The 12,349-nt window shown below is 46.9% G+C and overlaps 1 protein-coding gene across 5 annotated transcripts in view; it reads left to right on the forward strand.

Annotated features, from left to right (window-relative positions):
• Positions 1 to 12,349, forward strand: part of PWWP2A (PWWP domain containing 2A) — a 30,018-nt gene that overhangs the window by 8,310 nt on the left and 9,359 nt on the right. For 2 of the 5 annotated variants that reach the window (XM_054288082.1, XM_054288083.1), the window contains exon 2: positions 2,435 to 3,402. In XM_054288082.1, coding sequence (XP_054144057.1) covers positions 2,435 to 3,402 — 968 coding nt within the window. Of the gene's footprint in view, positions 1 to 2,434; positions 5,281 to 12,349 lie in introns of those variants that run through there. The other 3 variants (XM_054288081.1, XM_054288080.1, XM_054288079.1) reach the window with 3 other exon arrangements.

The raw sequence follows: 12,349 nt of genomic DNA on the forward strand, positions 1-12,349 counted from the left end.
GCAATAAACACTTGTGCTTGCTGCAGAACTAATTAGATGCTGTGTCATGCCTTGTCCTGAAGAGGTTTAAGCTCACGTCTTCATTCTGCTGCTTCTCTTAGGAAAAAATAAATCCCTCTTTTCTTACCTTATTCTTTGTCTTTATTCTTTCCTGTAACCTTTACTGTTTCATTTGCAAGTTTTTCTGCCGTTGTTTTCTCTTCTTTGTTTTTGTTTCATTCTTCCAAGTTGCTGGAGGACTTGGTTAGCCAGGGAGAAAACAGATAGTCAACAACTGTGTATAGATACAGTCTGCTGTTGGGTGAGGCCAAGAGAAGACACAATACACTGAGCTGTTGGAAATAATGATCATTCCCTTGGCTTACCAAATATATTCTGTCCTGCAGGTGGTCCTGACGAATTGTATGTTCTGTATTAACACCTCATTTACAGGAGTTGTGCTGTACAGAACTGGCACAATGTCCATGAATGTTCTTTACTTCCCAGTTCATTCGTTGGTAGGGCTGAGAGAGTCTGGTTTATTTTTTAAGCAGTACCTTTGGTGAGGGATTCTCTGTCTTCAGGGCTTCACTTTGGATTGGTTTTGTGTCTTGGACAAAAATTACCCTTTGTGGCTTCCTGTTCTTGGTCCTGGCCTGTGTTTTGTGCTTGAAGGAAGAGAGAGTGGAAGGTGCAGAATGAGTCTTTGATTTTCTGCTGTCAGGCATGTGCTGAGCTTTCCATCAGCCTCTTTGTGCCTTTGCAGTGCAGGTTGTGCACACCTTGCTGGGGAGGCAATGGAATGAAAACCTGGGAAAAGGGAGATGAAATACTTGAATGGGATCCTTCTGGAAACCCTTGCAGTCCTCTTCATCCAGCTCTTCCTAGTGACAGCTAATTATGCTGATTTCCTGACAGAGTCCCACAGATGCCCTCTGGGAGAAGGGCTTGGCTTGGAATGGCCTGGGAGGGCTGGAAATGCAGTTCCTGAGGCACTGAGAGCAGGGTGAGGGATGTTTGTCTGTGTGGGGTTTGATGTCCCACCCCTGTCTAGTTCTGCTGCTGTGCTCTTTGGGAATGGAATTTGCACAGCAGATATCTTGCCCTGTCTTGTTTTCAGCTCTTAGCATAGATTAACTTTTTACCAAATCCTCTTAATCTTTATCAGGTGGTGAATGATAGGATCTGGATCTTATTTTCTTTTAGAAGCTGAAGGTCTTGATGCCAGTAACACTGAAAATATTGCTGATTTAATTACTGTCAGCTGATAGTTTCTTTTAAAGCCCTACTTGGAACTGAGTGACTTGCTTACAATCCTTTGTGGAGGAAAAGTATTTGTGGAAAAGCAACTTCTTTACCCTTGATGGACTTGTGGGACTTTAGGGAATGTAAAACTTAGTTGTGAGCAAGTCCCTTGTGGTTTAATGCCAGACCATAGGCTGGAAAAATGTCTGTACAAGCTGCTGAAATGCAGACTGGGTGGATAACTTAATCTTGGGTGGGTCGTTTGCTTCAATTGCAACTTTAGTGTAGAAAGGAGCTTGTGATAAGCAAAAGGACAAACAAGGGGTGGCTTTTGTTGGGGACACTGTAAAGAACCTTCTAACACATTTTCAAATCCAATTGTGAGGAAATAAATGCAACATGTAGGCACTTATACGAATAAATAAAATAAAGTTCAGTCTAATCAGCTGAGGGGGTGCTGCTGTTGAGCAGCCACAGTGCAACACAAACCTGAGGACAGATCTTGGGGAGTTACTGCCTTGACCTAGAGCAATTCCAGTCTGGAGAAAAGGAGTGAAAGGTTTAAAATCTTGTTTGCTTGTGGAACAGTGAGGATCAGTTTGTACTGAGTTGAAATAAGGGGAGTTTTGCTGGGAGAAATTCAAACTGGGCTGGGGAGTTTTGGGCTGTAAAACATCAGGTGCTGAGCTTTTGTGGATGGAGGCACTCCCTGTTCACTGCAAGGATTTAGGCAGCCCAGATTTGTCTTTGTTCAGTCTGGACTGTTCATCCCTTTTCTGCTGTGCTAAAAATGGAAGAAAAGTTCCTGAGGATGCCTTTTCATAAAGCTGACTTAGTATGGAAAATGAGCCTGGGTAGATTGGGAGTTGTTGGGGTGAGTTTGGATGTTTATAAGCATTTTCAAGATGCATAAAGTTAATTCTTTTGCTGCTGTCTTGGGGATATTTTTGTTACATACTCTGAGCGTCTTGTTGATACAAGAGAAACTGATAATAAGTGAAGTTGTGTATTTTTTGCTCTCCACTGACTTCATTTTGGTGTCTTGCATTTTCAAAGCTTCCCATAAGGCTGGATGTGAAGCTTTAATTTCTCTGGGGTTCACGGTTTCCAAATGCTGGCTACCTAATGCAGACAAGTTTTCAAATGCTTTGTGACAAACGCCGCAAAAATTCGCTCCAAACATTGAATTTTCTTTCTCTCTCTCTTGAAGGTTTGGCCCCCATGGAATCCCTGTGACCATATTTCCTAAAAGGGAGTACAAGGACAAACCTGAAGCCATGCAGCTCCAAAGCAAACCATTCCAAGAGGAGGCGCAGGTGAAGTGCGAGGCCGACGCCGCGGTCCCCGATGACTCCTCCCTCACGCAGCCCTCAGAGCCCAGCATAGCTAAAAGCCTTTGGACTTCTAAACCACCTCCCCTCTTTCACGAGGGAGCTCCGTACCCTCCTCCTTTGTTTATCAGGGACACCTACAACCAGTCAATACCTCAGCCTCCGCCCCGGAAAATCAAGCGGCCCAAGCGGAAAATGTACAGGGAGGAACCCACTTCCATCATGAACGCCATCAAGCTACGGCCCCGGCAGGTGCTGTGTGACAAGTGCAAAAACAGCGTGGTGGCAGAGAAAAAGGAGATCAAGAAAGGTGGCAATGCAAGTGACTCTTCCAAATACGAGGACAGTAAAAAGCGAAGAAACGAGAGCGTGACTACTGTGAATAAAAAACTTAAGACTGACCACAAGGTGGATGGGAAAAGCCAAAACGAAAGCCAGAAAAGGAACGCTGTGGTCAAGGTTTCTAATATTGCCCACAGCAGAAGCAGAGTAGTTAAAGTTTCCGCACAAGCAAATACTTCAAAAGCGCAGTTAAACACAAAAAAAGTTCTCCAGAGCAAAAACATGGATCATGCAAAAGCTCGGGAAGTCTTGAAAATGGCCAAAGAAAAGGCACAAAAGAAGCAGAGTGCAACCTCCTCTTCCAAAAATGCACATTCAAAGGTCCACTTCACGCGGCGTCTTCAGAACACCAGCTCAGGGTCCCTCCCGCCCCGGTTGCGCCTAAAGCCGCAGCGGTACCGCAACGAAGAGAATGACTCTTCCCTCAAGACAGGACTTGAGAAAATTCGGAGCGGCAAGATGGCAACTAAGCCCCAGTCTCGCTGCTCCTCCACCCGCTCAGCAGGTGAGGCCCCTTCAGAAACCCAGAGCCCCTCAGAAGGCCCCGAAGAGGCCAGCAGTGAGGTTCAGGACACGAGTGAAGTGCATGTAACTGTTGATCAGGATGAACAGCAGACACTGGGCAAGAGAGGCAGCAAAAGCAATATAACGGTTTACATGACCCTTAATCAAAAGAAATCTGACTCTTCCAGTGCATCAGTTTGTAGTAGTGATAGCACAGATGATTTGAAATCCACCAACTCTGAGTGTAGCTCTACTGAAAGCTTTGATTTTCCTCCAGGCAGCATGCATGCACCTTCCTCCTCCTCCTCCTCCTCCTCTTCCTCCTCCTCTTCGAAGGAAGAGAAAAAGCTCAGTAATTCCTTGAAAACAGAAGTCTTTTCCAAAAACGTCTCTAAATGTGTCACGCCAGATGGCAGGACCGTATGTGTAGGGGACATTGTTTGGGCCAAGATTTATGGCTTCCCTTGGTGGCCGGCCCGTATCCTTACCATAACGGTGAGCCGCAAGGATAGCGGGCTGCTGGTGCGCCAGGAGGCTCGCATCTCGTGGTTCGGCTCCACCACCACCTCCTTCCTGGCTCTTGCACAGCTCTCCCCCTTTTTAGAAAGCTTCCAGGTGCGCTTTAATAAGAAGAGAAAGGGTCTGTACCGCAAGGCCGTCACTGAGGCAGCCAAGGCTGCCAAGCAGCTCACGCCCGAGGTGCGGGCCCTGCTGACGCAGTTTGAGACGTGAACGTGGAGAGTAAGGTAGGCAAGAAACCTGGAGGCTCCACCAAACCCTAGCCAGGTTAGAGAGAACTGCCCCAGCGAGGCGGCAGAGGCGGAAGTTGCACTCGGTTGACTGACTGCTCCTTTCACGCGAGGCTCGTGCCGTGCGGAGCGGGTCCTGACGGTTCAAACCAATTGAACATGCAATCAAAATTAGCCTACAAGTGAGGACTGAGGTATTTTTCAAGTGAGAATTTTTTTTAAAGAGAAAGAAAAAAAAAAACAAAAAACAAACCAAACCACCCGATGCATAGGAGCCATAGCCTCAGCTGGAAGGCAGCTGATTTGCAGGGAATTTTTTAGTAGTTTCTACCCAGTATATAACTAGTTCTGTGTGGCCAAGGGTTGACACGAGGGATGAAAGTAGTAGCTGTGACTTTTTTGTTTTATTAGGTGGCCCATCAGGGAAGTGTAGAAATGTAAGCCTTGTCTAAATGGTCTTTAAAGATTATTTTTAACCAGTCTCTAATGGATTTAGTCTGGCCAGGCCTGGTGGGCTCAAGCTCCCCTTTGCAGGCTGGTTTAAATGGCATTGGAGACGTGCTCCAGGTTGGAAGGAAGAAGAATTTTAGTGACTTAAAGACCAGATTAAATGGGGTTTTATCGTAGTGACCACTTAAACACTCAACCTTTCTATGCACATGGGGCACAACTAAATCACTTCAGGGTCGGAGAAGTCGAGGGATGCCTGTAGCTCTAAGACAAAGCTGAGGAGGCCTCAGTGGTTGGGATCAAGGGCTGTTAATGCTGCATAGGTGTGAATCATTCTGGTCTTTCTTCCTGAAGAAATCTTTCAGGCCATTTGCCTGGAGGTTTAGCTTAAGAGAGGCTTTGTTTTGAATGTGTAAATAATCAATTGCTGAAATTGGTCAGATTTTCTCCTGACTGGTTGTTCCTAAATTCTTAGGATACGTCCTAGTAAATTACACTTTGTGAATTGTCAGATGTGTAATTGTTGCATTTTGGATGTATCTAACTTTTATTTTTTCTTTTTTTTTTCTTTTTTTTTTTTTAAACTATTTCCGTTTAAGGTATCTGTTTGCAGGTCAGAAAAATGAGATATGTAATTGTGTAATGCTCTGAAATGTAAAAAAACGAACTGTAAATAAAATTGACTAAATCTGAATTATTTGTGTGTGTTTCTCAAAAAGCTTTGAAACAAATCCAGGATGTCAGAGTATTTTATCTGTATGCCGGATTTAGAGGACACCCTTTAAAAGTAAATTGTCCTTTTTCATGCATTCTTAAAGATGAAGTGCTTGATGTAAATACCATTGGTATACTTCAGTCTTAATTTGGAGGTGATTAATTATCTGTCCCTTTTGTTTCAGAACCAGCTCTGTAGAGGGCTTTCTGGAAAGTTGATTAAATTTCTCCCTAAATTAGCTTTTGGGCCATATATTTGAGTAGAGCCTGTGGATAATGTCACTTGTACAGTGGGGAATGTTTCAGTTTCCACCTCAGAGCAGTCAGAGCTGCTCTCCACTGCCATTCCAGCTTTTCTTGCATGGTTTTTGCTCACTATTGGGGCATTTTCATGCAAAGCCCTTGACTTTTTTTTTCTGTGAGTTTTGGTCCTTACCTGACCATGTGAATTCCTGTGTCCTCCGACCCATTCCTGCTTCAGCCGTGCAGTGCCTTGTGAAGAGTCTCCTGGTGCTCATCCCAAAGCAGTTTTCATCCTGCTTTTTCTGGGATTGCCCACGCAGGCAATCGTGACAGATGTAAAAATTTAAGCTCAGACTGAAATTAAACAGACGTGAAAAAGGGGGCAAGGATTTAATCATTGAACCCGGAAAATATTTTTATTTAAAGATTTAATTTCATATGTTGATGATACTGTCTGGTCTTGCCAAAGCATTCAGTTTCTTTTTTACCTTTTTAAATTATTCTGCCGTGCCCACAGAACTATTGGAAGTCTAAGGTGTCAAACCCATGTCTGTTCAAATTTTCCTCAAGATGACGGTCATTAATGGCTAATTAAGCTTCCAAATATACCAGCTTTACCTTGGCATTCTAACAGTCCCCAAAAAGCCCCAGTAGTCAATGCTTTTTGAACGTGACAAACACACAATAGATTTTGTAAAAAGAAAAAATAATTGGAAAAAAAATCTGTTTCACTTCTCTGTATTCTCTCCTGCAAACAGAAACAGTTTCTTTAAGTAAATAAGCTGTATTTTGTTATTAAAGCAAGCTGCTTTTTGGAGTCAGGAACCCATGTGAGGTGGGTCAGATGTCTACACCACTTCCTTGAGGTTTAGAAGCTCAAGTGAACTGGCTTTAAGTTAGTTGTTGTAAGCCAAGTAGTGGCAAAATCAATATTGACATTGTTATTTTTTCTTTAGAAGACCTGGAAGCTTTGTTCTCTCAATTTATATAAAATTAGAATAGCACTGCAGCTTACATAGGCAGCGTTTGCTCAGGTGTTCACTGGGGAGCAACAGGTATGGGAGGGCTTTCTTTACGTGGTTTTATGTTCAAAAGAACTGTTTATGGAAGGCATTTAAGTCAGTTTTGATTTGTAGCAGATGAGTTTTAAGTCTTTCCTCAGTTTCATAGTGAATGTTCTGTATGGCTGCAGACTGAACAGGGCTCAAAACAAGTAATTTGTTTTGTTAAATGAATTTTTTACACCACCATGTTGCAGTAAGTTGAAAATCTCCTCCTCATACTCGTCCCTGACTCTGGTTTAACCCCAAAGGAGCTGCTCCTGTGGATGCAGCAGCTCCCAGGGGCAGGGCCTGGTTCAGGCAGGCACAGGGTGAGGGGAGCCTTGGAGGCTGGGACAAGGCCTAGGGCTGGTTTAGCTGATCTGTAACCCCAGTTTGTGTGCCTGTGCCCCAGCACAGCCCCAGGGCTGGTTTAGCTCAGCTGTAACCCCACTGTGTGTGCCTGTGCCCCAGCACAGCCCCAGGGCTGGTTTAGCTGAGCTGTAACCCCAGTTTGTGTGCCTGTGCCCCAGCACAGCCCCAGGGCTGGTTTAGCTGATCTGTAACCCCAGTTTGTGTGCCTGTGCCCCAGCACAGCCCCAGGGCTGGTTTAGCTGAGCTGTAACCCCAGTTTGTGTGCCTGTGCCCCAGCACAGCCCCAGGGCTGGTTTAGCTGAACTGTAACCCCACTGTGTGTGCCTGTGGCCCAGCACAGCCCCAGGGCTGGTTTAGCTGATCTGTAACCCCAGTTTGTGTGCCTGTGCCCCAGCACAGCCCCAGGGCTGGTTTAGCTGATCTGTAACCCCAGTTTGTGTGCCTGTGCCCCAGCACAGCCCCAGGGCTGGTTTAGCTGATCTGTAACCCCAGTTTGTGTGCCTGTGCCCCAGCACAGCCCCAGGGCTGGTTTAGCTGAGCTGTAACCCCAGTTTGTGTGCCTGTGCCCCAGCACAGCCCCAGGGCTGGTTTAGCTGATCTGTAACCCCAGTTTGTGTGCCTGTGCCCCAGCACAGCCCCAGGGCTGGTTTAGCTGATCTGTAACCCCAGTTTGTGTGCCTGTGCCCCAGCACAGCCCCAGGGCTGGTTTAGCTGATCTGTAACCCCAGTTTGTGTGCCTGTGCCCCAGCACAGCCCCAGGGCTGGTTTAGCTGAGCTGTAACCCCAGTTTGTGTGCCTGTGGCCCAGCACAGCCCCAGGGCTGGTTTAGCTGATCTGTAACCCCAGTTTGTGTGCCTGTGCCCCAGCACAGCCTCAGGGCTGGTTTAGCTGAGCTGTAACCCCAGTTTGTGTGCCTGTGCCCCAGCACAGCCCCAGGGCTGCCACTTTCCATGGCCTGCCCATGGTTTGTCCATTGCTCCCACCAGGAACACCCTGTGGGGACAAACAGGCTCAGGCTGGCTCAGGGGGGCCAGGAACAATTTCTTCCTGAAGGGTGGTTGGGATTGGGACTGCTCAGGGAGGTTTGGAGTGCCCATCCCTGGAGGTGGCACTCGGTGCTCTGCGCTGGGGACAGGGTGAGGATCTGGCACAGAATGGACTTGGTGACCTTGGAGATCTTTTCCCGCCTAAATCCATCAGAAAGCAGCAGCAGCAGCACAGAGGGTGACTGCTGTTTTCCCATCAGTTCAGTGGGATAACTGGCAAGTGATGCCTTTTTTAGTTTCTGGAGTGCCTCTGTGTGACTGTTGGGTATTTATGGGCAGCCAGGTTAGGGGGGAACAGCACATGGTGAGTTTCAGGTTCTGTTCCCCTGGAGATGCTCAGGTGAAATGCCTTGGCAGAGAGAGCAGTGACTGCACAGCCCAGAGCTCTTTCCCAGAGATGTTTGTAGGTGTGAGGCTTCAGGAGCAGAGCTGGAAGCAACAGGAAATGCTTGTCTGTCTGAAGTGGAGTCATGCAGGAAATTGAACAGATATTTGTTGCTGTTCTAATTAGAGTTGGAGCTTTGTGTCAACACTTCAGTGAGATAATCATCTCTGATGATTTGGTTTCTCTTTCAGACATTGCTGTGTTCAGTTTGGAGCCTACAGATCTACCCTGGGTGGGGCTCCTGGGGTGGTTTAGGTTTGTGCAAGGCTGAAAAGACTTTTTGTTTCAGCATGGAGTAAAATACCTTTGGGTTTTTTAAACATAGTTTCTAACTGTGATTAGGATGCAGAGTGGCACAAGTGGGGAAGGGTAAGAGTTGCTTTGTGCATTGCTAGCCTTTAGGTCTGGTTCTATTCAACTCTCTTAAGTCCTGATATTTTCTTTCATGTCTGCTAAAACTGTCAAGAGTAGAATAGGAATGTGAATTTAAAAAAATAGATGTCAGTAGCTCATTCTTAGCATCATCATCTGTCCTGCCTTGAGGAGCTGTGAAAGGAGCAGACTGATAATCAGGGAAAGGCTATTTCAGTCCATCCTTGGCTTTATAATTGTGTTCCAATGAATGCCTGCAGGAACAGCAAATTCAGGCAGAGCAGGGGGTCCCTCACTGATCTGGAGCTGGAGATGAGCTGGGAGGGGAGTGCAGGGAGCTCGAGCCTGGAGGGATGGCTGGCAGTGTGTGGTGCCATAATCCATTGGGTCCAATGACTAGGACTGTTTAAAAAGGGGATTTCTCCATAACTGACAGAGCTTCTGACCATGGAGTGATCAGGGATCACCCACATTTAACACAGAACTTGTGTAGCTGCCTGAAGATCCATCAGGTCAGGTTTGAGATATCCAGTGTCAAATTCTCCTTAATCCCTGCTGGAAAGAGCCTGTGTGTGATCCTGGCCTTGCAGTGACCATGGCAGTTCCCAGCCACATTTAACCCCCAGCTGCTCTCTGGGACACTTTGGGTTTTGGTTAAACAGTTCCCTCCCCTGGGTCACCCTGGCAGAGTGTTCAGTGGGGCTGTTCAGTGAATAACATCCCCCTGCACTGTGGCTTTTCCCTTCCCTTCCCTGCTCACCCTCCTGGCACTTTCAGTCTGGTTTGTCTGACCCCATCTGCCTCTGGCCTCTGTGCTGAGAACTGTTTGTGGTCATTTGGATGGGTTGTACCAAGCAGCAGCAATTCCTCCCAGGTCAGAAATACCTCTGATTATTGGGGTTTGATTGTTGGATCCTAATAGCAGCTTATGGTTCCCTATGATTTACTCATACATTTCACTCTTCTGGGTTACCTGGGATGTGGATACAATCCAGAGTGTCACTTAAATTAATTAAGGATTTTATTTCCTTTAAATTTAGCAGTGACACGAGTGCCCTTGTGGGAGCACAAGGCAGAGCAGCAGTTGCCAGGCAGGGCTGTGGTGCCAGGGAGTTGGTGACTGCTTTGCCATCCTGCTTTTTCCCTGCACAGCTTTGCTGTTGCTCCCAGATGGGGCAGTTTGGGATAATTCCCTGGAGCAGCACCTTGGTGCCAGGCACCAGGCACTGAGGAGAGCTTGGCTCTGTTTTCCTCAGGAAATACAATTGGTGCTGCTGGCAGGAGGTGGGAATGGTGCTGGCAGACCAGGGCTTCAGAACACCTGAGCTGCCTTGCACATCCAAGAGGGACACATTGGGCGCAAAAGGAAAAGGTGAATAACCTGGGAAAGGTGGCTCATGTGTTTGTGCCATGGGAGGTGGTGTCTGATCTCCCCTTCCTGCCTGCCCATGGCCTGAGGGCAGAGCTTAGCAGCAGCCTGCAGGTAGGAACTGGCTCAGGGAACAAATCAGCCTCCCCTGGAGCAAGTTTGAATCCAAGCTTTGCTCCTTCAGTGTGAAGAAATGGATCTGTGGGGTTTCTTTGGGCTGTGTTTGACAAGTTACTTCCCAAACCAGGACCAGGCACATTGTGAGCAGCTGTAATTGCATTTCTGTGCCAGTGATTCCATTCCTCGGTGCAGAGGAGGAAGGGAGGGCTGTGGGAACCGAGGCTGTTCCAGGTGTGTGGATCCCTGTGGGATGGGGCAGAGGCACAGGGGCAGCTGGGCTCTGCTGAGTTGCAGCTGGGACAGGAAATAACACTTAAACTGACTTGGAATCAGGCACTGGAGTATTGATTGCATTTGTGACAGTGAAACCCTGGGCGCTGTGTGGGTAATGGCAGGGATTGAAACCAATGGACCAGGCTGAGCTGGCTCAATGCAGCCAGGAGTGGGAGAGGATCTGTCCTGTCACTTTGGCATTAGCAAGGCTGATTTTGGAAAACCAGAATATTTGTAAAAGTATGTCTGTAACAGAGGACTGTCCTCTGTGTGCTGGTCACATCCTGCAGGAATCACACTTGGAGTACCCAGGTTTGAGCTGAGGAAAGCTGCACTGCCCTTCTGCCAAGGGCCTCGGGGTGCAGCCTCCTGTTGGCTGATGCCATTTATGGAACAGCAACTTGAAATCAGGTTGTTCTTTAGGAAGAAAACAGATCTAGGTCAGTTTTCATGTTTGTTTACAGATGTTTTGGATGTCAAAGATGCAATATGAATAAGGAATATTCTCCTATATTCCAGGCATGTGCTGGGAATCTGTGCTTTGGGACGCAAATGCTTGTTCCCAGCACTGAGATTCTGTAACAGAGCCACAGCACATTCAGGTGGCAGGATTGTCCTTGCCATCCTTTAACAGGTGCACAAAGGGGGAGAAGGGATCTTGCTTTGTCAGTAAAATAAGCAGATACAACTGCAAGCAAATATTTGCTTGAATGCTAATTTAGCATCATTTTTTATTTAGTAATATGTAGGATTTTTGTTTGGCTTTAGGAAATGCTGGGGTTTAATTGCCCCTCTGCAGTGCTTCAGGATTTTAAAGCACATGGTGCCAGTTTGAGTACTTAGTAGCTCTGGTGAAAAGGAACTAAAGCCACAAAAACGATTTTAAAAGAATTGTAGCCAGTTTAGTTAGAAGTTTAGTTAATGAAAAAAAAAGTCTTGAGGTATTTCAAGTGTTGAAGGATTTAGGAATAATCTCTTCTGGTACATTTATATGGAAAAAACTGGGTTGGATCACGTTTTAGGAATTCTTGATACTGTGTCATGTATTTCAGGGAATTAGGCACACAAAGGGAAGAATGTGTTGCTGCTCTTTGTTTTCCTGGTGGCTGAGGTCCTGCTGCTGGAGGCTCTAAAGGAAGGAAACAGTTCTTGCTTTTGGTAGTTCATCATCTGGAAGAGCAGTCTGGTTTCCCTCTTCTTCACTGACTACAAATGGAATCTGTAGCAGGAAAATAGGAGTTTTGTGCCTTCTGTTCCGTAGTTTTACACAGACACAGCATTATTCCCCAGGAAGGTGCATAAATGTTACTGTAACTATTTAAATTTGGGCTCCTGGCCTTGAGGTTTAATCCCTGATGGGAAGTGCTGCTATTTTTGCTTCCCTTGTCCTTCTGGGGTGCCTTTTCTCCCCCTCCATGGCTGCCTGGTGTCCTTCTCTTTTCCTTTCGAGATAAAAGCCAGCAGTTTCAAAGGCAGCAGTTCTCTTTGGGCAGCAGTGAACAAAGGGATTGAGAAAATGTTCACATTGAAGAGTCAGAGAGTCCCCATGGCAGTGCTGGCTGCCAGGAAAGGGCTGTGTGAGCTGGGTTCAGTGGGACAGGCAGGAAGGGCCTGAGCCTGTCCTGACACACATCTGTGCCTTGTTCTGGGGCTTCCTTAGGATGGCTCCATGGGGAAGGGGCTGGAGCCCCAGGAGAGGCTGAGGGAGCTGGGAAGGGGCTCAGCCTGGAGCAAAGGAGGCTCAGGGGGCCCTTGTGGCTCTGCACAGCTCCTGCCAGGAGGGCACAGCCGGGGGTGTTGGGCTGTGCTCCA

This window comes from Melozone crissalis, unplaced genomic scaffold (genome assembly GCF_028551555.1).
Source record: "Melozone crissalis strain CALT ecotype California unplaced genomic scaffold, PUWL_Pcris_2 ptg000061l_1, whole genome shotgun sequence".
NCBI lineage: Eukaryota > Metazoa > Chordata > Aves > Passeriformes > Passerellidae > Melozone > Melozone crissalis.